Source organism: Lampetra planeri, chromosome 2 (genome assembly GCF_965212315.1).
Source record: "Lampetra planeri chromosome 2, kcLamPlan1.2.h2, whole genome shotgun sequence".
Lineage (NCBI taxonomy): Eukaryota > Metazoa > Chordata > Hyperoartia > Petromyzontiformes > Petromyzontidae > Lampetra > Lampetra planeri.
This window is the reverse complement of record NC_136108.1, coordinates 30,346,986-30,373,733: the sequence shown is the minus strand read 5'-3', so window position 1 is coordinate 30,373,733 and position 26,748 is coordinate 30,346,986. Positions and strand designations below refer to the sequence as shown.

General features: G+C 43.7%; 1 protein-coding gene across 1 annotated transcript; it reads left to right on the top strand.

Annotated features, from left to right (window-relative positions):
* The first annotated feature begins 11,250 nt into the window (after window positions 1–11,250).
* Window positions 11,251–26,319, top strand: PDIA6 (protein disulfide isomerase family A member 6). The gene is made up of 13 exons (XM_078612574.1): window positions 11,251–11,353; window positions 12,697–12,841; window positions 13,418–13,475; window positions 15,570–15,696; window positions 16,286–16,389; window positions 17,808–17,947; window positions 18,545–18,659; window positions 18,907–19,050; window positions 19,678–19,762; window positions 20,653–20,725; window positions 21,320–21,478; window positions 23,488–23,584; window positions 24,052–26,319. The coding sequence occupies exons 1-13, from the start codon at window positions 11,338–11,340 to the stop codon at window positions 24,118–24,120; spliced, it is 1,332 nt and encodes a 443-aa protein (XP_078468700.1). The 5' UTR covers window positions 11,251–11,337; the 3' UTR covers window positions 24,121–26,319.
* The last annotated feature ends 429 nt before the right edge of the window (window positions 26,320–26,748 follow it).

Below are 26,748 nucleotides of genomic sequence, written 5' to 3'. Positions count from 1 at the left end.
CGCTCACGGCTAATACCGGTGACGATTATATGAACCGGTCCTGCGCCTCCCATAGGTCGACTCAGCCTCAAATGGGTACCTGGTGCGATGTGTAAACATCGCCACTAGGGAGACAAAGGCGGCCGGGCGTCGTGGTGTTGACCACCCACCCCCTAGTATGCCGTTCCGGCCTTCATAGGTGCTCGCTAACAGCACTTGTCCGAAACATATTTCACAGCAATACGGGGAATCTTTGTAGTTCTTGAATGTCGTAGGCTGTTAAGGACCCGTGGACGCCAGTGTCGGCTTAGAGAAAGCGCATCTCAACTGAGCAGCAGCGAGGTTGTAACAGTTCCCGATTTGCTATTTGGCAAGCCAAGGCCACGGTAACACAAAGCCACGGTCTATATTTGGTCCAAGTGAGTGAGTGCCCATTGAGATTAATTTACTCCCTATTCTCACGCAAGGCTTCTGCCCATCTCAGGAGAGATTTATTTAATTTATCTAAAGGTAATTTAATCATTCCCAACTTGTGATGGCGATGATGATGTCCTTTATTTAACCAATTCAGCGCCTTTGGTTGATATACCACCAATATGATTGGTGTCCTTTGCACAAATAGAAGGGAAAAGGGGTCATTGAGATTCATTATCTTGATTGATAGTTTGATGTTCTTCATTTTAAGATGTGATGTCCTGTTGAGATTCATTCTCTTGATTGATTTCTGGCCTTTAAACAAGTGAGAGCCGTTTGAGATGCGTTATCTAGATTGATTGATTGCCTTTATTTGAAGACGGCAGAACCTATTGAGGTTTTTTCTTTTGAGATGGACAAAGATAAACGCACAGATGATAACGACCTGGCACGCGTGTACATGGGCACAGACAAACACAAAGATTCCCCGTAAAGCCTTAACAGACTGTTGGGCCAAGTGCTGTTAGCGAGCACCCGTGAAGGCCGGCACGGTACACGAAGGGGTGGGTGGCCACTGTTTACACACCGCACCAGGTACTCATTTGAGGCTGAGGCGACCTAGGGGAGACTCAGGACCGGCTCCAGATAATCCTCACTGGTGTTGGCTGTGAGCGGGAATCGATATCGGATCGCCGGGTTCGTAACGTAGCGTGCTACCGCTTCCTACACAGAACAACAAAAACATATACACACAATCCGCCAGTTGCCACTAAATGTTAGCTATGTCACCACAGCGCCAGTGCCAGGCTAGGTGCACTGAGGCTTCACATTCACTTGAAGACAAGTAAAACATCGCGCTCGTTCCAAGATAAAAACAATTGTATATTAAGAGCTTAATTGCCAAATAAAGCCCCCAGTGTAGCCTGACATAGAATGTTGGTAGCGAACATCGAATAGAATGGTACAGCATACGTGGGGGGCGGAGAGGCGGGGGGAGGGGGTGGATGGGGGGTCTGGACAGCCCATCATCTGGCTGTTTTTATCTCCCGCAGTGATGATGATGCTTCACACCGCACGAGGCACGCATTTAAGGCCGAGTCTACCTAGGGCCGTGTTTGTCTCCCGCAGCGATGATGATGCTTCACATCGCACCAGGCACGCGTTTAAGGGTTGAGTCTTGCCTAGGGCAGGCGCTGGACGACAACAACAAAATCTGATATCGGTCGTTCGTGTGGCCACGCGGAGCAGAGAGACGTCGACTCAGATTATGCAGCGAAATAGACAAAAAAACAGAGATCCCCCGCATAGCCTTACCAGACTGTTGCGGCAAGTGCTGCTAGCGAGCACCAGCGAGATAGAGACAGCAGAAAACAGAGGCACGAAGATGCACAGAGCGACAGCGGTGATTGGGGGAGGGACACAGGGACACAGACAGACAGCCAGGAGACACTCACCTCGTTACACTGAAGCTCCCGGCCTCATGAGAGCGCCTCTCACCCCCGAGAGCCGACCCCCCACGCGCCCTGGGTCATCGTCAGCGCCTCCAGGGCTTCTCACTTCATCCACCCCGGCGCCACCTCCTGGGAGGCGAGTGTTGAGGAAGTGGACGAGGAGCCGGTGGACGCAGATGGTGGTGGGGGTGGTGATAGGTGCAGCTTGTGGATGAGGTGACAAACGTTGTTTACGATGAGGTGGAGGCAGTGGGGAAGGATGAGCGTACGACAAGTTGGTGGTGGCGCTGGTGCAGTTTGTGGATGACGTGAAAGAGGTGGATATGATGAGATGGAGGTTGTGTGGGAGTAAGAGCGGATGACGAGGTGGGGGTTGTGAAGGTAAAAGGGTTTATATGTGGAGGAGGTGGAGGAGGTGGTGGATATAGAACGTGGATATGAGGTGGAGGTTTTTCTGGTAGAAGAGGTGGACAAGGAGATGGTGGACGTGAATGAGGTGGTTAAATATAAAGAAAAAATAACAGAGGCGGTGGAGGTGGAAGATTCCAACAAAAAGGAGGTGGTTGGGGAGGTGAGGGGTGTTGAAGAAGAAAGAGGTGGAGGTGGTTGTGGTGAAAGTGGTCAATGCAGCCTCTGTTCTCCTTACTGATGATGTGACGATGATGACGTGACGGTGAAAGTGTGCTCGCATGATCATTGCGTGATGATGATGATGATGACGCGTGATTATATTCAATCACAACGTCGACGCATAATGATGGTGACGATGATTATTATGATAATGGAGCACAGTCATAATGATGATATTGTGGGGTACACAGCGAGAGAGAGGGACGAAGAGGTAGATACGTGAATGGACGGGGTGTTGGATGAAATAAACATTGTAGTGTGTGTTAACTTCACACAACAGTGCAGCATTAACACGGTTATTCCATTTGGATTCAGTACTTGTAACGCAAATCTATTGCATCACCCTTGCCATTAGAATGCTATGTGTGGGGGGCTTTTTCGGCACGGGTAAAACTCATTGGGCAATGAATGCTCATTTTCGATAGGGACCTGGTGACAGAAACCTGATCACGACGGCAAAAAAACCGTGAAAAATCCAAAGCCGACTGAGTGCGTGGTCAAGTTTCGAATGGCAAGGTCGTGCATCAACGTCATGGTCGGAAGCAGCACTACACGTACCGCATGACATCGGATAACATTTATAACTTAAAGTCTGCAAATGTGAAAGATCAATTTGCACGTACACGGTCATTCTAAATTACGTTATATCCTGTGTACATGTTAAACTCACAATAATTGTAATCACTTGCACGTATACAATTGCTAAACAAATATATGAATAAATATGTATCTGCACGGACATTCAATATTTGTAGCACTGAATATACCAAATATACATTGTATAATTGTGCAGATATATTGGTAATTGAGACGCGCATCGGTGCTGTGTGCAATGGTCTCACATAAAATATGATGAATAGTGGTACAAAACGCAAATTCAATTTAAACGAATTCAACATCCACGTTGCCCACGTGTAACCGCTTGTGCGGCAAAGGGCGGCACGATTTAATGGTATTGAGCGAGAGCCAACAGGTGTGGCCAACGAGAGAACAGAGGAGGGAGACAAGAGGGAGACCAGGCAGGATGGGGGTAGGGGCGGGTGGGAGACGTTGAGATAGGGATGGTGGACGAGTGACAGGGAGACGGGAAGGCTGGGAAGAGACAACGTAGGTAAAGACAGACGCGGAGGTGAGACAGAGAGACAGGGATGTAGGGAGAGACAGGGAAGGTGGGAGGCAAACATACGGGGAACGAGACAGATGCGGGGTGAACAGAGTGAAAGGGAGGGAGACGTGTAGGGAGGAAGATGCAGGGACAGAGAGAGAGAGACAGGGAGGGACGTGTAGAGACAGACCAGGAGGGAAGGACACAGGATTCAGAGAGTGAGTGAGTCAGGAAGGGCAGAGACGGGGAGACACAGGCATTAGAGAGAGAGAGAGGCACGTGATAGACAAGCATGAGTAAGTGGAGTATGAGGCCAATTAAGCGAACAGATGGGCAAACACACACACCGACACAACACACAGAAACATACTGACACGCAGACACACGCAAAGACAGACACATGCAGACACAGATGCAGAAAAGCACAGACAGACGCAAACACATGAATGTATTCATAGACAAAGATTTCCCGTATAGCCGTAACCTACTCTTGTTAGCGAGCACCTATTAAGCCCGACACGACACATGACGGGGCGATGTTTATGCACCACACCAGCTATTCATTTGAGGCTGAGTCGACATAGCAGAGGTCCGCAATTGTTTGAAATAATCACCGCTGATGTTAGTTGTAGCCAAAAATCGAACTCGGGTCGCTGGATTCAAAGCGCGATGCGCTAAACACTGCGCCACCGCTCCACCCAAAGCATAGGCAGACACGCACGCGCATACAAAGACGCACACGTAAACACGCAGATAAATACAGACCCCCAGATGCACACAGACTCAAATACACACAAACCTTCAGATCCACAAAGACATGCATATACACACAATCACATAGATCGACTCCCAGGTGCACAGACTGTCAGATGCACACAGACGCATAGATATACACAGACACACACATATAGATCTAGAGACGCAGATACAAACAGATGCTCAGATCCACACAAACATGCAGATACAATTACAAATATAAACGCAGAACCAAATATACACGCAGACTATCAGATACACATAGACACACACAGATACATTGACACACACGCGAGCGCGCAGGCTTGCCTCTGCTCTTGCCTCGTTCGCTCGCTCCCACGCACGTCCAGATGACTAGGGCTGAGCGGCGAAACAGCCAAAGCTGCTGCTGCTGCAGCTGCCGCTGTCTCCGCGAGGAATATTGAGTCTGCCGGTGGGCAGTTGCTTTGTCTTGATCGCTTCTCGGTCTGCCTGCTGGTCTATGCACACGCCTACCTATCCACGCGCACCTGAATGTATTGATGACCGGCTGATATTGTACACAACAGAACACCCACTGGCTGACTCGCTGAGATAGCCGCTCGCTGTCAATCTGAGAAACGGATTGCCCGCCAGCCGTATACACCGCCTTAATTGGCTGGCTGAGATACTGGCTGACTATGGGAGATAAAACTAAAACTGGAAGTTTCCTCTGAGAGAATAACTGGCTGGCTGAAATACTGACTGGCTTGAAATCTGATATGATGATAATAAAATAGCATGAAGAAATAACAAGGTACACTGGTGGTATAGCTGGCTAGCTGGTCGTCTGAGAGAGTGGCTGGTCGGCTAATCATGTGTGTGTACTGAATAATTGGCTGATCGGCCGAAAAGCTGACAAGAGAGCCAGCTGAGCAGGCTGGCTTAGCTGGATAGCTGCCCGTCAGATAAATTGGATAGCGAGCTAAGCAGGTGACTTAACTGATCAGTGGCATGGATAACTGGCTCTCTGTCTGAGTGACCGGCTAGCTGACTGACTGCCTGGCGTGCGTAACTGTTCTGCTGCTGTCGTGGTTTCAATCACCAACCCCCCTACCCACCCCCCGCTCGCTCGCCCGCCCGCCCGCCTTGTTGTCTCTCCTCGGCTCACACTCCAGTCGCCGCCTCTTGTCGGTCTCTGCGCCACGAGCAGGAATGGACGAATTCGCGAGCGCGGGTTTGTTATGCCGAGTGAGTCTGTGTGTGCTGGTGAGTGTGTCTGTGTGTCTCTGAGCGCGCTGCTTTTGCAGAGCGGTTAGCGCGTTGCACCACGAACCCGGCCATCCGAGTTCGATTCCCGATCACGGCAAACACCAGTGACGAATGTCTTAACCAATCCTGGGCCTCCCCTAGGTCGACTCAGCCTCAAATTAGTACCTGGTGCGATGTGTAAATATAGCCACTGGGGAGACAAATGCGGCTGGGCGTGGTTCTGACCACCCAACCCATCGTGTGCCGTTCTGGCCTTCATAGGTGCTCGCAAACAGCACTTGCCCCAAAAGTCGATTAAGGCTATACGGGGGATCTTTGTACTTGTCTTTCGCTGCGCTGTGGATGGTTCTGGGCAAAAGCAAACGCATGCGCATTTTGGCTGCAGTGTTGTCTTCCACGATTAGTCGTTGAGATCAACAGTTATCGTCACTCATTCATTCATTCATTCGCTACTGGTAAACCGTCACTCACTCCATCATGCTTTAATTCAAGCATGCTGTTCAAATCACTCGCTTATTGCCTCCACTGCCAAAGCATCACTCATTCACTCCTTAATTCACTCCCTCGTGTATGTAAGTGTACGTTTGTCTATGTAGACCTGTGGGTTTCTATGCAAGTTTATACATGTCAATGATCCGCAGAAAGGGGCGATGATTGAACCAATGAATCAATGACTGTGCCATGCCCTTATTAAATTAAAACCACACCAGCAAGACGCCCATCGCTATTATTTTCCGTAGGTAGCGAATACAACGAGGTGCAAGAAATATGTATATAGAAAGGCTTTGGTTGAGGTAAAGTTTTATTTGGGCTCATGTAAAACCCATTGAGAAATAAACACACAGAAAGCTGGTTACAGAAAAAAAAACTCATTAACATGACTTTGGGGTGAGCCAACGTTAGCAGAAGGGGTTACCAGGCTCACGTGACCAGTGGCACTATTGTTAGGCTCCAGTTGTTTACTCTACAGCCAGGTGCTACGTTCAAACCCACGTGACCTCAAGTTTCAGCACCCGCTGTGTGGACAGCGCCTCCTCGTTCTCTCTGGCTCGAGTTGGGCTTGTTTGTGCCACCACCGCCTGTGTTTTGAATCCATGTGTTCTGAATCCAATTGCACAAATATCAATTACATATACACACAGAATGTAAACATAATTAAAAAACGACCATCAAATTGTTGGAACATTTATGTAACAAAATAGTAATTGAAAAAAAGAGTGTAAAATATTTCATCCATGAAAAGTCTCACGACTGATTATTCAGGCTCGTTTATAAAAGGTCGTTGCATTCAGATATTTATTTGCTATGAGGAGGGGCCATTGCTCGAAACTTTAGGTAATACAGGATGTATAAACATTTAAGAAAATATTATTGACGTATTGGTTGAGTTTTGTCTTCTTATTTGTGCTTGTGCACCACTGCCAACGCAACATCATCACCAAACTAATTTACATTCAGATATTTGGTCATTTCTTTTTTTTTTATTTTTACCCAGAATATCATCACCGAGTCTCACATGGCATCTGAAGGTGCCCGAGGAAAAAAAAGCCATCACACATTGCATTGGGGCTAGCGCCGGAGTGATCCGCACAGATTAATTCCACAATTGAATTGCTGCACTGCAATTTGCTGACCAAGTCGACTTGCGGCAATGTTTTACTTTGCGTGAAGAAACCGGAGTTGTCGGAGAAATCCCACATATTACGAGGGGACAACATTGAAGTAATGTTAGTGGTAACTATTATTATTAGCGTTATTATCTGGCCAAAGGGTGCCTCCTACTGTGCATAAATAGTATGTTAAAATAGTATTAAGCTTATTATTACACTTGTTTACCCAGGAAATGCTGTAATGTAAATTATTTCAGTTGTTTTTATAAACAAATGTAGGATAATAATGCACAAATGGTAACAATAACTAATGCGATTTAAGACATCATAGGCGGTATATGTAGTCATATCAACCAATAGTTTAACATTTGTTTGTAAATTTCATTGTAAATCACGTAATAACAATTATTATTTAGAACTCAATGGTCAATCCACTGCTTGTTGAGGATCTTCCCACACCAAAGCTGGTCCGTAGGAGTTATTTGACCATACATCACCACGCTGTCTTCTTGGTTCTTTCGGTAAAGTCACGTAGAATGGAAATAATAAAATAATAAAAATAAAACCTAATAAAATAATTCTCACGACGTTTCGGCCACAACGCAAGCAGCCGTCCTCAGGTGAAAACCAGGTCTGTCGGGGCGATAGCGTCTGAATGACAGACCTGGTTTTCACCTGAGGACGGCTGCTTGCGTTGTGGCCGAGACGTCGTGAGAATTATTTTATTATGTTCTTTTATTATTTCCATTCTACGTGACTTTACCGAAAGAACCAAGAAGATGAATCCCTGCAGTCACGAAAGCTTTAAATCGAAATCACCACATTGGTTAGCTGCGGATTAGTGAAGCCGGTGGGGACATAGATTTTCGGTCGAATCGGTTTTGCCCTCTATTTCCCAAAACATAACCCCGTGGCAGCCTATACCACCTGGTGGTCGCCCAATCAAGCACTACCGAGACTCAACCCGGCTTAGCTGCTGTAATATAACGAGGTCAGGCACATTCCGGTTGGTTAAAAATATTATAGTTCAACATGTAGGCTTTCGCGACCAATATCATCCATAATACAGGTATTTTTGGGTTAGATCGTGATCTAACCCAAAAAACCTGTATTATAAATATTATCATTGATGTATATGGCAATACAATTGCGAATTCATGAGTTTATAATAGTTAATTCTGAAAGGTGTATTTTATATATGATTATATCTAAAAACGTTCGTTCATAACGTTAAATAAAAAAATATATAATTGCCGACATCTTGGATAATGACCCTTCATCACACATAAGTGCCTTGCAGAAGCCAGCTATCATTAATCTACTATGCAGAAGGTAGTTTTTCCGAAACATCTATTATATGTTTCCTTCTAAGGCCACAGTGTTATTGACGATTGTATTAGGATTTTTGTGAATTGTGTTTGTGCACCACTGCCACAAAACGCAGCAACGTCACCAAATAATTTAATCGGGACCCCATAGCGTAAAGAAACGGTCCTTGCCTGTGCTTTTACCAGCATTCTAGTCTTTCCCTGCATATGGCAATATGTTAAGGAGCTATATGCCAATTTTGAGGCCTGATAGCCACGAGAGGGCTTCAAGAGAGTTATTGGACTCTTTGGTTATTTCGGTAAAGTCACGTAGAAATAAATTAAATTAAATAATAATAGAATACGACGTTTCGATTGCAACACAAGTAACCATCATCAGGTACAAATGAATGAGAAAACAAACATAGTCAACTTGGAAATATAATGTAATACAACACAGAGAGTCGGACAACAAAACAGTCAACACCCCACCTGGTTGATTACGCTCTTCCAAAGATTGCTAAATTTGAGAGAGAGACAAAACATAGACACGGAGACACAGACAGACACACAAGCAAGAGAGGGACTCACACAGAGAAAAACAGAGAGAGAGAGAGACACACACAAAGGCACACAGATATTCCTCTATTGAAGAATCACAGACTGCAGTAGTTTACCAACTGCGTGCTCTATAATGTGTGTTGCACTGCCACGGTCGCACCACTTTGGTTTGTGTTTAACAGTCCACTCATGAAGTTGCGCAAATCGGCCCACTGTTGTCCTGGTGCGGTTGATGGCTCCACCACCGGCGTCTTCGAGGAGGCATGTCAAAGCCGGGAGGTGCTATGTTTGGGTCTCGAATGAGGCGTTTATTCTAGACGTCCACGTGGTTCCACTCTGTTCTTCTGTCACTTGGTGAGATTTAAAAATGTTGACGGCACAATTCCAGAACGAGGATAGGGACTTGAGTCGGCAGCGAGAAACATTGTTGTGGTCTTGATTGATAGGTAGGCTGTCATAATTGTTTTTTTACCCTTCTATCTGGCAACAAAACTGACACCTTTTTTACAAGGAGTCATGTTTACATAGACCACAATACCTGCAGTCATAATGCAAACAAAAAACACACCTCTGATAATGTGCACTGTCCTTGAAGATCATTGGTCCACACCCGAGACAGCTTTTCTTAGAGCCTAGTCTCACATGGGTTAGACCAGATGACGCCAAAAGGCTGTCGTTGGCAAGAACGTGTGGGGCCAGAATGTTCGCCAGGTAACCGGGATAATCGGTATCGGTTGCAGTGTTCCGGCTCTGATCCGCATTGCGTTATTTATCTGTTCATCTGGCAGTGCTGCGTACAAGCTCCTGAACCAGGCTGGAGCATAATCCTCTGCCACTGAGTAGATCAGTGATAGGGCGGCAGTTCGCAACACCTCAGCACCAGGTCGACCCTATAAGTTTATGTAGCAGAGCGATTTTTGAATTGTTCGTTTCACGGATCTGTTTTCATTGGAGCGTAGAGGTCAGACTTTTGTCCATGATAGGCCCTAGATATGTAGAATTGGGGTCACAGCGCCCTGGGCTACCACAGAAGGACACATCAAGGGAGGCATCTTCAACGGGATTGTTCAGGTGGAAAGCGCTTGTGGTTGTTTCAGAGGGATTTGGTCGGAGTTTCCGTCGATAGAAATAAGCCTCCAACTTAGACCAGCCGTTAAAGAGTACTGGCAGGACGTTTCGAGGGTTGTGCCCTGCGCAGCAAGGGCTGTGTCACATGCATATGTGAACTTGCGAGATGATGTACATGGCAGGTCACTTATAATGTTGTGTATTGTAGTGACGAGGGAGCCTGACTGCTTCTGAGACACCGTGTGTCTAAACCAGTCCAAGTGTTCTTGTCTTCAATCAATGCTTGCGACTAATGGTGTGTAAGAAATGTTTTCTGTAGTATTTGTATATATGGAGACGGATATGTACAGACATTGTTCATTTTTTTCGTTTGGTCTCAGTTAAGTAACACGTGTGGCACCACAGTGCGTGGTCAAGGCAACAAAAAAGTTCCCTTTTCTGCGGTACATTTTCACCATCAGCGGAAAATAAAACTCCGCAATGTGTTTTAAAGTTGCGTCCTTGGCAATGAAACGTTGCGTCTCATTTGTCATTTGCATGAATATATTTTTTTAAAGTCTAAATATAGATGAGATAATGAGACATCACTACACACGCGACCCCGTGTGTGTGTGTACGCCGAGATTGGGTCATTATAACACACGTACTTGTCGCTCATTGGCTGCTCCAACAGCCAATCGGACATCTGCAAGTGGCATCGACCCCGCCCACCGACATCCCGTGCAGGGGGACTTTCACATTAAAATCTAACTTTATTGCAATTCTGACCGAAATAATGACAAGCGCGTGAGTGACGTTGGTGTGCTCGCGTTTATTTTAAATAAAAAAAAATGTTTTAAAAATTAATTTAACCGAGAGCGTACGTGACGTCACGCGCCGATCGGACCAATGCGGAGGGGCCACGGCGCGTCGCGTTGTCGTGGGGTGCGAACGGCCTCTCGATCCGACGATTCACGCCTCGGAGCGATTCCAACGCTCCTCTTAGATTCCCCCTTGCGTTCGACTCCCGAATATGTGGGCATATTGGAGAATCGATTCGGATGTGTTTGTCGCCGTTGCGGCAAACGTGCGGGAATCGACGGCGCCGACCATTGATCGGGTTCAATCGTGACCGCGAATCGTAAAGGTTAAATAATCGCCCGCGTGTCATAAATCGATTCCTGTATATAAATTCACGGTTGGTGGGGGGGGGCGTGTTGGACAGCGGTGAGAGCGACAATCGAAGCATGGGGTTCTTCCACGGTGAGGAACTCGTTAAACTCAACTAACATTTAACATGTTCAATAAGCTTCTTGAGGTACAATATTGTAATAGCGATGCCATTCATTGCAATGATCTGCCTTTCATGTTATTCCATCGTTTGGTGTTAAAAGGCGTGCGGGTCGATATGTTTAAAGGGGACACGAATACTAAATAATATGTTATTGTGGTAAAGCCCTGGTAATATTATCGTCATATTGATATCAATGTTTAATGTTATACGTTTTTGTTAATGCCGTGTTTGCCATGCCGTGCTGATGCAAATGGCACTTTAAGTTGGGTCACCGTTGCATTTTAAACCATAGCTTTCTTTTACGTGCTACGTGTAACATGTTAAAGTTGTTTACGAAAGTAAATCTACGAATGAGTGTTCCATCTGAAGTTCGGCAACAATTGTACACAAATCAAAGTTGTTTTGAAGCATCAAACAGGTTTTCTGTCCCACGTACGTGTCCTCTTTAAGAGTAAGTTGAATGTCCTTTATTAACCAGATCATATTTGAGCATCGTGAACTCTATGGAAACGAGATCAGAGACTTTTGACTCCGTAGGTCTTAATTGTTCACGGTTAAAATTCATAACTTTTTGCAAGGCAGGTCCACAATTGCTGTGTCTATTCAACCAGCTGATATTGTATTGCGTTCGATAAACACCAGCAAAGGAGAGCTAGATTGACTACTGCAATTTAATGGTATGTCCTTGGACAGCGAGAAATGTATACAGTTGAATTTCGATAGATATGCATCGTCTGCTGTATGAGACCGCTCCATACTCTAATACAGTACAGTAATTCAATTCTGTATCATATACGAGAGAGTAAGATCAAATGAATAATGCAGTCCTCTCTACATAACACGATTGGCATGTGGTCAGTTGTCACGAAGTCATTCTTACTTTGCTCATACGTGTCAGTTTGGCTAATGTACACGAGACACGCGCGTAAAATCCTGTTTTAGTTGCCAGAAAATGCTGACAAGTTTCGCCGTTTTTACTCTTAAAAGTAAAAAAATGCAGTGGTTTTCCCAATAATGGGGAGGTTAAAGTCTTTGGTCATTGTTGGAAATTCCATATTGTGTCAGCAGCGAGTAAATCCTGAGTACAGCCACTTGTTGACCTGAAAAGTGGTCTGACCCCAAAGAGATGATTGGCTGAGTTGACTCTCGCCTGAGATTTTAACTCCACAACCTTCCAAATGCAAGTCCTTTGCTCTCACAACTGGTAAATGTAACCCTACTTAACAATTTTAGTGAAATATGCTGTTTTGCGTATCCCACTGTTTTGTTTCCTGCTTCAATCCCCTCTCACACCCTACCCCATTGTGCGCAGGTGCTGTGGTTCTGGGGGTGCTGGTGGCCGGGGCACAAGCCCTGTACTCGCCAAGCGATGATGTGATAGAACTGACGGCCAGCAACTTCAACCGTGAAGTTGTCCAGAGCAATGACCTGTGGCTCGTGGAGTTTTACGCACCCTGGTACGACACTCGCACATGCGTTGGCCTTGTATCTCGCTTGTGTTTATGACCTTTGATGTGGCCACAAGATAGCAGCGCATTTCCACAGGAAACCTGGGAAAAAAAGAAGTTGGTTTGTGGCCATCTGTCATTTAGAGTCCTGGATAGCATTAGTAACATAGGCCACACCCTGGTGATTAAACCAAGAAACATTTAAATAAATCCAGGATATTCCTTTTCCGGTACATGCTGTTGTAAACCCTAGGCCTGGAAGGGCCATTAATTAGTGATCTTGTTTAATGTCAGCATTTAAACAGACAACCGTGTATTTATTTTAATACTCGGCAAGTGGGATGCTAGTGTATCTATTCAGTAGATCATTGGAACCTCATTTGCCAGTAAAAAATATGATAATTGTTTTTTTACCCTTTTACCCAAGGAGTCATGTTTGTGACTCCTTGTAAAAAAAGGTGTCAGTTTTGTTGCCAGATAGAAGGGTAAAAAACAATTATCATGCAGTAGATGTTTGAGTGCAATGTTCTTTATTGGGGTTTTCTGCATACGTCTATTAGAATTGTACCTTTTTTTTTCCTCAAGGTGTGGGCATTGCCAAAGGCTAACACCAGAATGGAAGAAGGCGGCCACCGCTCTTAAGGTGATGGATATATGTTGTTTACCTGACTCCCTTACGTTGTAGTTATTTACTAGACTGAACGCTCTCACACTTTACATAAGAATAAGATAAGTTAAACACGATTTTTGTTTATCAAACATTAAAAAGGGGGTATATAAACAGGATCATCAGTCATTACACTCACAACGGAGCCATTTGCACCGAGAATTTTTAATTTCCACGAGCTGCCCAATAATTCCTGAAGTGCATCAAAGTCAACCATGAATTATAAAATGACATTTGCAAAAGAAGGTCATTGTGTACCAAGTGACATATAAACTAGTTCACAAATTTGCCAAATTACTTGATGCAAAACAAATTTGAATTAAGAATCTGTTCCTGCTTATACGCATTATTAAGGTCCCCCTCCTTAATGCGGTAATGAGTCTTAATAGGCTTAGCTGGTTAAACAAAGGACATTGAGTTTTTAATGATAAAAGGAGTTTACAACTGATAGTAAATGCAGTGGTCGAGCTCATTTTAATTGGTAAAATAGATTTATTGAAAAAAAAATGTACTAGGTCACTCGGTTGCATCGTGTATGCAAGATTGATTATATTGCTAAGTAAGCAATTTGCATAACCTGTGCAGCCACTCGTGGAATGATATTCATCACAATGTAAATAAAATAAACTCAAATTCACGTCCCAGAATCGTGGCAAAATGTGGACTCTCAGGGGGGTGGGTGGTGAATTGTCTAATTGTACGCATTTACACATTCTGGAAAGTTAAGAAAGCGGTTTTCTGAAAAACAAAATACGAAACTACCTGAGGTAGGAGTTAGAGATGTAGGGCCACTAACTTTACCACGTGGCTTGCGGTGTTTGGAACTTGCCTGTAATTCAACGATTTGAAGATATTTATTGGTAGATCAAATCCATTTTTGAATCTCTAAACCTGCTAGGCTGTGAGATGGCAGTACAGCAAATTGATTCTTGAATCTATCAGTGTAGACTTTAGAGTATCGTCATTTATATGGTTGTTTTCTCCCACATGGAAAAACTCGTAATAACTGGTCAAACATACCGATGCAAGATCCACCTGAAAAGGAGTCCTGAAACTCCTTTTAGGTTTCATGATGTTAACAGGTCCCTGCGGGGTGGGCTGGTAGGAACGAATAACCAAAGAATATAAACATAATGTATTATTACACTTGTTTAGCCAGGAAAGCCTCACTGAGTGGAAAGGTTTTTGTAGGGTCCTGCCAAGTGTTTGCAGTAGGGGGCGATGTTGCTACACCTAATCGGACGATACGAAGGGAGAGTTTGAGGCCTAGTTCTAGGCTTTAGGCCTAGTTGTAGGCTTTAGGCCGCTGTGAGTTAATTTTTCATTTAAATGTTTTAATTAAAAGCTGTCAGGGAATTATAAGGGAATGTTACACTTGTTTAGCCAGGAAAGCCTCACTGAGTGGAAAGGTTTTTGTAGGGTCCTGCCAAGTGTTTGCAGTAGGGGGCGATGTTGCTACACCTAATCGGACATTGGATGGACGGACGATATAATCTATTGTAGGCTGGTTCACTTCGTTCCTACCAGTAAAATTGTATTTTTAAGACTAGCCTTTTGCCCGTCCAAGGACGGGTGTATTGCAGTTAATCTGAAACTTGCAAGCGAAAAGCAGACCGCGACGTGATATTCATTGCATCCATTCGTGTGCAATTTGTAAAGCCGCGGTGACAGACTTCTTTAATTTAAAGGTTATAATCCCTTGTTCATCATGATGTCCTTTTTACTTGTCTCAATAGCGTTATGGAGATCGTGTGACGTGAGGGTTGTAAGTTGACGCTGAGTAGGGAGGAGGAGGTGCCTCGCCCCCCCCCATGTGGAGTGACGTCACCCACTAATTATTATTAATGGGGGGGGGGGGGGGTCTCCATGCGGAGTGATATTAATGAGGGGTGGGTCCATGTGGAGGACGTAACCTGTTCATGATTATTAATGAGGGAGGCTGATCGACGTGGAGTGACGTCACTGGCGTTACGCACTGACGTTTTTGGGTAAATATCGTAGTAAATTGCACAAAGGAAAACGTGTTTTTTCAGGGTAACATTTTTAAGAGTATTTTTCAAATTGCTACAGGGCATAGTGAAGTTGGGCGCTGTGGATGCAGACGAGCACAAGGGACTCGGCTCCACATACAACGTTCGTGGATTTCCCACCATCAAGATCTTTGGCAATAACAAGAACAAGCCTGAGGACTTCAACGGTGAGCTCACAAACAAATCTCGCACTCCAATCGTATAACTTTTCAACTAAATACCCCAGCATTATTCATTGGCAGTTGCTTTCTATGATGCTTTTTTAAAAGTCTTGTATCGTTGAATAAAACCAAGTTTTGCTTGATTATACAATGCATTGCAACTGGAATTTTCAATAGCCTAAATATGATGGTATCTGAAGAGGTGGAGGATGGCCTATTTTTTGATAACTGGAGACATTTAGAAAGGGGAATTTTGTTTAAGCATGTGGTGAAAAGGTTATTAGAAGTCAAAACAATATTTCAACAGTGTCGATATAATGAGATTTAGGAATTGAGAAAAAATAATTCACGTGACACATTGGACACCATCTTTTATTTGAGCAGTGGGAGGGATATGGCACTGGGTTAGCCAATGGGAAGGTTCCAGGTACCAGGAAGTAGAGAAGGAACAACTTCACATTGAGAGTGGACGAGGCTGTAAAGGGGAAGTGACATCCCGTTGACAGTGCTGACAGAAGAAGGTCCCTGTTGTAAATAAGTTCTCTTGATTGAATTTGACTCGCAGACACTGAGCTGAGCTTTGTGTTTTTTTTAGGTGGCAGGACGACACAGGGCATAGTGGACGGTGCTTTGGGTGCCCTGCGGTCACTTGTGAAGGATCGGCTGGGAGGAAAGGGAGGCTCTGACTCTGGAAAACAGGTACCAACACACTCGTGGCATGCACTTGGCATTACACAACACAGATCCATGATGGTTTGTGCCCATCTTATATTTGAGCAGTAAATTTAACTACATTGTTTAATCAATATCTATACTTGTTTTTCCTCAAAATTGCAAACCATTCTTGAAAATATAATTGGCTAAAAGTTCCAAGGCCGGACTCTATAAAATGTTTTGATAATCATTGACGAGTTTCTGTAAAACGACATTATTTAAAAGTATTTTATTTTATGCCTACGTGACTTCACCGAAAGAACCAAAGAGTATTTTAAATCGTATATATACATTTTCAGGAAAGGGCTTCTGTAAGCGTAAACCAGTATCATTTAGCATAATGAATGTATACTGTGCTAGGTTGTGGAAGGCAAACCCTAATTGGCACGTGTAGTAATTCCCTCCAAGAATCTATTAATTGTCATTTATGAAAGAACCAGTTATTATTGCTTGCTGTCATGTGAACCAATTACATGCAAAATATAAACGTATCCATTCTTACACAAATCAATGTGTTTATTGTATGCCTAAGAATCAATAACATTGTGTCTATGGATCATTGCATGCCTCCTGATTTATGCATTTTAACTGCTGAACTCTGTTTCTAAAAATATGCATAGTAATGAGGCCTTTATGGGTAGGGCACATGGGAATAAGCAGAGCTTTGTGTGTGCTTTGGAACATAATTTTTGTTGAACAATCCATTCATGGTCTTCCATTACGCAAATACGTTTTGATGCAAAGATGAGTTTTTTCAATTGTATTACTCTGGTGGAGCCATTTGTACACTGGCCAGCTTGTTAAGCTGAGTTTTTAAGTACTCATTATGCAAATGGACATGAATGATCCACTTAAAGTCATTGTACTTCTCGTTTGACCTGTTCACTGTGGGAGCCTTTCTGGGTTTGGCAGGGAAGCGCAGAAACTAATTTTATTTCGTGATAAAAGTGCTTTAATTTTTGAATAGATCATCAAAATATTAGATACAAAGTTTTACTGAATACCACTGAATGTATAAAGAAAGTTGGAAAATCTGTAAAATATAATTCAATTGTATATAGTACATAGTTATGGGTCTATTCAAGCACAACAAATAAAATAGCACTTACCCCATCTGAAGTTACTTAATACATTTGGTTCAATGAGTAAGAGTAAACATTTTATTTCATCTTCAATGTAGTAAACCCCTAACTACTTTGGGTTGTAACACTGGTATAACAATCCACCAGATATATTGCATGCACCACAAGCAAAATATACAATCAAATTGTGATTGTTCATTTGAATGTGAAAGGGGTGAATCTGTGCTTCAAAGGTTGCCATTTGGAGATTGGTATATAATTTTGGATATGTTTTTTACTTCATATTCGTGTGTATGATAAAGCACTGTCGCCGTTTGACAGGGAGGAAGCAGCGGTGGTTCTGGAAGTGGCAAAGATGACGTCATCAACCTCTCAGATGATGACTTCAATAAGAAAGTCATTGGCAGTGATGACACCTGGATTGTGGAGTTCTTTGCGCCTTGGTGTGGCCATTGCAAAAAGCAAGTTAATTTAGAAAAACCACGATGCTTCGCAAACACCCTCCACTGCAGCACACCTGTACAGCATAGATTGCCCTGGTATCAATGACTGCATAAATAAAAGGTTGTCATTTGTTTGCTCTTTTAGCATATATATTTCTTTAACTGGCTGTGAGGGATGAACTTGGTATTATTATATTGGGATAAAATATTTCCAACATTTTTTATGATTAATATTAAGTGGCATTTTATACAAATTAGAAAGCATTACTATAGTGATGAGAGAAGGCTATCGCAGTGACAGCTGTTGAAGTAGGCCAACTGTTTTAGATTGAGGCCGAAACCTTATATACAAGTTCTGGAATGAATGTATTTTGTCTTCATTTTTTGACCCCTGATGGTACAATTAATTTATAATGTGAAAATGTCAACGGGAAATCACATTTATATACAGAAATGTACAAACAAGACTCATGAATGACATCTGGTACTTTAGCTCCATTTTGTCCCCCTTGTGTTGACTGTGGTCATGTGGCTTGCTGTGTGTGTCTCGGACTGCGTCTAACCAGATATGATTTTCTCTCTTTGTGGTTGACTTTGTGGCTGTGGTGCGAACAGATTGGAACCTGAATGGGCTGCTGCAGCCACTGAGGTGAAGGCACAGACAAATGGGCGTGTGAAACTCGCTGCTGTGGACGCCACCGTCAATCAGGAACTGTCCAACCGCTTTGGGGTGAGGGGACTGGTGGACGCTTCATTTTCGCACCTTCAATTAGCACGGTTGGCTACGTACAGTGTGAAAGAAGTTCTACATATGTTTAATAATATTACTAGCAGGCCACACGTCTTTTGGACATGACCATGCCCTCCCCTCCCCTTGGAGGGGAGTAGTGAAATGAGATGGGAGAGAATGGCAGGGGGCAAGAGCCCATTATGAATCTTAACATGGAGTGTAAAACCACGTGTGTTCATGTGCACAGATCCGAGGTTTCCCCACCATCAAGGTGTTCCGCAAGGGTGAGGACGAGCCACAGGAGTACCAGGGTGGCCGCACCAAGTCCGACATTGTGGCGTATGCTCTTGAACTGTACACCGACAATGCTCCTGCTCCTGAGGTCGTGGAGGTGAGATTATTTCTTGAAACCGCACGTACAGGCTGCAAGTTCAGTTGCCCATTTTGTGGCAATGCAGCCAGTAGCTTCGCCAAAATTGCCTACATTTTGGAGTGTTTTTTACTTGATGTGTGGGTTTTCTCCATAACTTCTGATTTCCTCCATTGTGCAAAACAATACATGGGAAGCAACTGGTGGGACAGGCCCAGTGCATTTTCTACTAGACCCAGTAAGGCCTTTCTGAAGTAAAAGGTTTATTGTTTTTATAGTATCAAAAATAATTTACAAGTGAGCTGCGAGTTGAAGCTGTTGCACATGTGTGTTCCACACCGGGCATTGTGACTATATAATGCAGGCGTGAGATAAGCATGTTGGAGGCATGAAATGGGGTGTCCTTAAATGAAAAGCTAAAATAGTTTTATGAGTTCTGAAGACATTGTTTATCAGGCTGAAACTATCAGGTCACTGCAGTTAAGTAGTCGAATCTGATGTAGGTAGCTGCCAGGATTCGGACGAAGGGTCTCTGGTACTGGCTGTGTTGGTGACATGGACAAGAGCTTCATATCCCTGAGACGGGGCCCCTGTTTTGCCTCTTGGTCTCTGTTTTAACACCTTTGTGTGTTTTGATGTCTGCCATAGATCCTCAACCAGGATGTGGTAAAGAAAAGCTGTGAAGAGCATCAGCTGTGCATAGTGTCCATCCTGCCACACATTCTTGACACAGGTACTTGTTACTCACTCATTTACCAAACTCATATTCAATGCTTATTCACTTTTTCAGATACTAATTAGCTCACTCATTCGCTTCTGCTCGCTTGCTCACTCAACCTACTCAATCGTCCAATCATTGACCTGCTCACTCAAACTCCCACTCGCCAACTTGCACGTTAGCTCACTGATCAGCCATGATTCTTCCACTGCTGGATAAAGGTCTATCTAAGCTATTACATCTCTCGTGATCCTGATACCTTATTTATTAAAAATCACTTTGAATTGAATTGACGTAACATCCATCTCATTTGCAAGGGTGTCCCAGGGTATTATATGTAACAATTCTAGTCCCTGCACACAAGCTGATTTCATCACCCCATCTCCACAGTTGACCTTTGGCTGCCACCTTGTTATTAGTCTCAAGCATTGTCCATCGTCCCATTTAGTGGTGTCCTGCCCATGCCCACCTTTCTTAACAGTCAAAATTACTACAACTTTCAAATCTTCTCTAGTCGATGTTCCTATTTCTGTAGAATTCCAAGTATCTTTTTGCACGTTTTTACATGTTCTTTGTCAATGTCCATGTTTCTGAACCATATCACTGATGAAAACATTACTTAAAAAATATTTTTTCATTATTAAATTAAGTTTTCCAAAAGCTCTCCCAACCTGCTGTCATCTGCCTATTTTTATTTTACTAATTTGTAAACGGATACTGTCACCTTAAACTGATACTGTCACCTTGTGTGCTCGCTCACTGACTCGCCCATTCACATACCCAACCAATTCGCTTACATGCTCGCTCGTTCGCTTACTCAATCTCCCACCCATTCATACCTACGCGCGCTTGTTCACGCACACCCCTACTGGTTGATTGACGGATTGTTCGGTTGCCTCTTGTAGGAGCTGCTGGCAGGAATGGCTATATCGCCACCCTACAAGGGATGGCCGACAAATACAAGAAGAAGCTGTGGGGGTGAGCATGCGAGACTACCTTACTGGGCAGGCGAGGCATTGAAAGCATCTCTTTAAATTACATGTCTGCTTTTTGGCTACCTGGACTTGTGCACTTGTGATTGTTGGAATGTGTGTGCAGCGAGGGCTGGGTGATGCTGGGAGTTGAAACCTTACACCTATTCAAGCTGCCTCGGATTAATGCTTCACCAGGATGGATGTGTGGGTGTGTGGGGACATGTATGGATGTTATGGTGCGTTTTGAAAGTGCCAGTCAATCTGACAGAAGAGACAGAATCGGTAGTGCAATAAATTGTAGACAGAAGAGAATGCAATGAGACAGTGCAGTGTGCATGCGATACGGCAAGAGCTACATAAGAGATGTCGTGATCTCTGCAGTTGTATGTGTTCATGTGAGGAACCATAGATATGTGCCTCTGGTGGGAGTAGGTGATAATCACACGGCAGTACAACTCCAGCGACCTGAGTCCATACCAGTCCATAAGAACCCTCAACAATGGGTGGAATAATTTTACTTGCACGGTGTGAGCTGTTCATCCTGAAAGGACGTTACGCAATATTTTGTTGCCCTGTGCGATGTGCATTTATCCACAAGGTGGCTGTGGACAGAAGCTGGGGCTCAGCCTGAGCTGGAGGATTCCCTGGGGATCGGAGGTTTCGGCTATCCAGCCATGGCGGCTGTCAACGCCCGTAAAATGAAGTTCGCCATCCTCAAGGGCTCCTTCAGCGAAAGCGGCATCAACGAGTTCCTGCGGTGAGGAGCAGCACGTCACTGCCTGCTGAGCCTCAAACTTTCATTCTGCAGTGACCTTTGCCCCATTCAATTACATGTCAAGATGGGAAAGTCTGCCTTCCTCACCTATTTTTGTTTTTTTTAATTTGAGGCTCTTGGGTAGCTCGATTTTGGATTTTTTTTTTTGAAGTAAGGTGGTCCAAACCAGATAGAAAATGTTGGAGTGCATTGGCAGTGTTGTGAAAACACAAATTGTAGACAAAAAATTACCTTTTTCGTTAATGACAACTGAAAACAGAAATATTTAGTCGGCAAATATTTCAGGTAATAGCCCTTATTAAGAGCCCTTATGTAAATAAGAAATGGGGCATGTTACCTGCTCTGAAGGACCATTGCTCAAAAAATCTTGTTATAATGTTAAATTTTGAAGATGGGACAATTTTCATTCTGGTCAAAACACGTGTGTTTTATAAAATGCTGCGGTGCTGTGTTTTGAACAGGCAGTGATACACTTGCTGGGAATGTGCATTGCTATTTTGTGAAATTAAATTATAAAATGTAGTTCTTGTTCAGGAACATACATTTTTTTGGGTGCATCTTAATCCTAGCATTAAACCTTTGGGAAACGCTGTAAAGTTTTATATTGGCTTAAGGTTGATCAATTGCCCTTCGAGATGCTTGGGTAGAGCTCATTTTGGGCTATGTCAACTTGTGTAACGACCAATGCACTATTATTTTTAAGTTCTGTCCTTGCTGATGAAAATTGCAAGTGACTAACAAGTGTTCGTCCATCCTACCCTGGTGGCAGGAGTCGGGAGGGCAATGTGTGGGTACAATTTTGAGGCTGGCATACATTGCCAATTGTAAAGTTTTAGCAGAACACGGATGGGGACAAAATGGGCACAAAACTTATAAAAGAATTAATTCTACATTTTTTGGGATGCACATGCAACTTTTAACACGAGTTTCAGAGACTTACACTGTACTTGTAAACTTGGATGTACAAATGTCAAACTCGGGGGTAGCCAGGTGACTGCTGAATGTAGAGCGTCAAGAAGACCTATCATGTTCAATTACAAGAACACTGTTGGCATGTAATTTAGAGGTTCACCAAATAGCAGTTGTTGCTTATCCAATCGAATACCTATTTGGTTGTGGCGAGAACAGAAGCTGAATAGTATTTTATAAGAGCAAATAAGTTGTATGACAGAAATCAGACTGAACCAGATGAAAGACGATGATGCCAGAGAAAGCCGACACAGTGAGAGGAGACGCATGGTAGTTTAGATGTGACAAACTATAAGAGATGCAAACAAACAGTGGATGTAGAGGTGATGTGTCATGCTGCCAGCTATGGCTGCAAGTTTGGTTGTACGTGTTATGTATATCGTTTATTGTTAAATTTGAATCACAGTTCCTATGATCACTGTTGTTACATTGTTTTATAGCTTTATTTTGGTGATTTCGAAAATATATGGTTAAGCCATGTTTCTTACGAAAGTGCGGAGTTTGCTTGAACTTATCTAAATTGTCTTATGGTTGTTATTGTTTGACTTGCATCACACTGGGATTTTTGCACACAGCGTTGTAATACGTTATTTTTCTTTGGAAGATTTGCTGGTTTATCCAGGATGTTTCTGTTGCGTGTCGTCGCTTTAAGATGTTCTCTGTTCATATTTTGTTTGTTTCGGTTGCACCTGACTCAAGAGCCACATAGCTCACAGGGCTATACCTAATAAATTAAACTTGATGAAACTTTAATGTATAGATGAAAAGGCGAGTGAAGAGCCACGTTGACGATGAGATCGATTGAGATTATATGTTAGATTTATACAGTGGGAAGCCAACAGACCAAAAAAACATTTTAACCTGAACTGCATGTAAGGCAGTTTGTTGGAACCATGTTTCATTTTGGCAGCTTTTAAAAATGTGGAAAGAGGAATAAATGGAAAACGACTACAATGTTGAGTGGTTCGTATTCTCAAGAGTGTTGCTGCCTTGTGGCGGGGGGGGGTCCCTTTGTCTTGCAGGGAGCTGTCTGTGGGACGGGGCTCGACAGCACCGGTCAAGGGAGCTGCTTTGCCGCCAATCATCAGTAAGGAGGCATGGGATGGCAAGGATGGAGAGGTGAGGGAGCTGTCGAGATTGCTCGCACATCTTCCAGCCACCACCAGGCTGGAAGGCCAACAGCAGTCAAAGCTATGCTTCTACCGACAAAAATCAAAGATTTTAAATTTTGACCCCTCAAATTTTGACCCCTCAAATTATGGCCTCGAAGTTAATTGGTTTTATCATGGGCAGGAGGCATCAGTAATTTGTCTGCCAATTTATAAAGCAAACAGTCTGCAACTCGTAATGTGTTTTATAGGTTTTGTACCACGATTGATTGTACATGCAAAACAGGCACAAAAAGGAATATAATTATGATCCCAAAGCATGAGAACGTATAAAATCGTGGACCTTGTTAAACTAAGTTACAGCCTTCGAATAAAACTACAGATCCTGTCAACTGCACACAGGAATTTATCTTTGCCTGTAGTTTGTGTGCTTGTGTAGGTCTTGCCCCTAAATTTTCCGGTTTTGTTTTTCTACAGCTGCCAGTGGAGGACGATATTGACCTCAGCGATGTCGAGCTGGACGAATTTGACAGAAGCGAGCTCTAACCACTTCGCAGTAATCATCCCGTCTCTCCTCCCAGACACAACCTCCCCACCGAAATCTCTTCTCTACCTTGTCCGCACACACGTCTGCCTCCTTGACCCACACTTCCACGCACACACTAGCGTGTGCGCGCACAACCGCGTGTGTGCGCACACAGCCCTGTATACGCACGTGCACACAGCGTCGTGTACGCGTGCATACAAGTGCGTGCACGCGCGCAACCGCCACCCCACCCCTGCACCATACACCCAGCCTTTCCTACTGCTTCTCACCATCATGAACATGCAATTGCACACACGTGATATCAGAATCTTCATACTGGAGGAATAAGATGAACTATCAAGCTCTTTGTCACATGTCCAGGAGGAGCGGGGTCCGCAAGCTAACACTGGGGAACAAATACAGCTGTTTCATCAACGTAAAAACATGACCCGTGTAAAGATTTCCCAGATATAAAATACGGTCTGTTGAAGGGTGGCTTTTAGGTTTTTTATTTTGAATTTGACAATGCTTTTTCCAACTGCATCCAAGGGCAGGGCTCGTCTTAAAAATTAGTATGGGGACGTGCCAGTGGCAGCATGAGGAGGAAAGTAAGGGTGCTTGTGCATGATATGGGCTGGTTATCTGTCAGTGTGGCAATGTGTGAATCGGGATATTCGACTGCTCAAGCAGGGTGGTTGGCAAGTTGCATTTTTCATGATGCGTTCATAAAAGGTGTTCATCCTCCAAAATTACTACCTATGCCACAGTGGCAGAAATTGAGGGAACTGCCCTCGTGTTCTCCCTGTACACAAGCCCTTTGGTCTGACTCGTGCGTTTGCAGAAAAGCAGTTTCCACTGGGTTTTTTGGCAGAAAGGTGAAAAACAGGTCTCTTCCTGAGTAATCAAAGAAGTCACTTCTGCAGTGCATGCACATGCATTATAAATGCATGCACTTAGGTTGAGAGTGCCCTGTGCAATCCCCATTGTCCTGCACGCTCCACGACCCTTTCATACCTGCCAATGGCACCCCCATGTACTGAAGTCGAGCGTGTGCAAGTCTTCCTCCGCAACCCAAAAAGGCCTATCTGTCAAGGTTGACTCTTCACCTAATGCTGCTCAACAGGTCGTTCCCTTTAGTGGATGTGCAGCCCTGATGTAGAGACTTTTACTGATATTTATAGACGTTCTTGAAAAGCCATGTTCACAATTTCGTAAACGTACGAAGGAGTTTGTAAAATGGCTGTTGGTTGGTTATTTTAAGTTTTTTGTAAAGGGGTTTGCTTCATTTAAATTAACCACTGCTTTCGAACATCACCTAGCAATTTAATGGTTTGCGTTCACTAACTACGAACAAAATAAACCAGTAACCATGTTAATGCACCTCAATTTTTATTCAAAATGACTACAGTCAATTGGTTATTGTACGCCAATTACATACGTCACCTTTGTAATGGCTTGGTAATTTAACTTTATTGGTTATTAAAGTTGCTGGTCATTTTGTGTTTGTGCCATGCGGTGCAATAAAATTCCTGCATCAATTCTTGGCAGACTGTTTAGGCTTTTGGAATGTTTTGGTCTTGCAGTGCTGTGCCGTGTGCCGCTGATTCCTTGGCTCGGGTAAAATCGTTATGCACTTGCCGTTTCATGCTTTCTTGATGGCGCTGTGCCGTGTGGTTAATGAAACCACCCCAGTCGCTTCACTTGAAGCCAGGCAGTCTCCATTGCCAGACAATTCATGTCGAGGAGGATTTGGCTTGACGAGATGCAGTGCATTAAGTCCTACTCGGTTGTTTTAACCAATTAATGATTAAACACTGGGGTGCTGTGTGTAAAAATATGGCAGCGTCTGGGGTAGGCATTGGTCCGCTAATGTTCTTAGGATGTTGGTTATTTGTAATGCGCATTCAAGCATGATTTGCTTGAAATGCACCTTAAGGTGGATAAGCGGGGGGGCTTTTCATAAAACTCTTCACACGTTTAACAGTTGGCATGGGCAATGACTATTGCCCAACCATAGACCAGTTTACCCATGACTCCTGCTAGCCCAGACCCTAGCCGACATGCAGTACTGTATTTGAATTGGGAGGTTCTTGGTTTGTTCATACATGTTTCGTGGGAAATGCACCTATGCTAGAGTGCATTTTTCTCACCACAATGCATCTGAAACTGGTGACACCCTTGCCATTTGAAAGCCTCAATAAAGACGGCTTATTTTCCAACATTGTGTTATGGTATGCTTTTTTCCCCCATATTGGTCATCTATTTTTTAATTGGTGGTTGACAACCGTCTAGGGACACCATCCGAGTGGTCAGTCTGAATTATCTCCACCTAATCTGAGCCCAGTGTTGGTCATTCTCTAAATACCCCGTTGAGTACCAGTCCATTGTTCGTCTATCCCATCGGAGAGCAATATTTCAGATTTTTGTTTAAGGCCCTTTCAGACCGGTGTGATTTGTATCGTCTAAACCCTTAAGAGCCTCGTTAATCTATCTCAAAACATTAAGGAAGACCAACATACTAGTGACAGGCTTGTTTAAAGAATTATAAAAAAAAAATGGGTGAAACGGCTCAACCAAAACTGGAACATTTTTGACTCATTGAGGCTGTTTGGGGTATAACAAAAAGCCATTCAAAGTGGTGGTTGTTA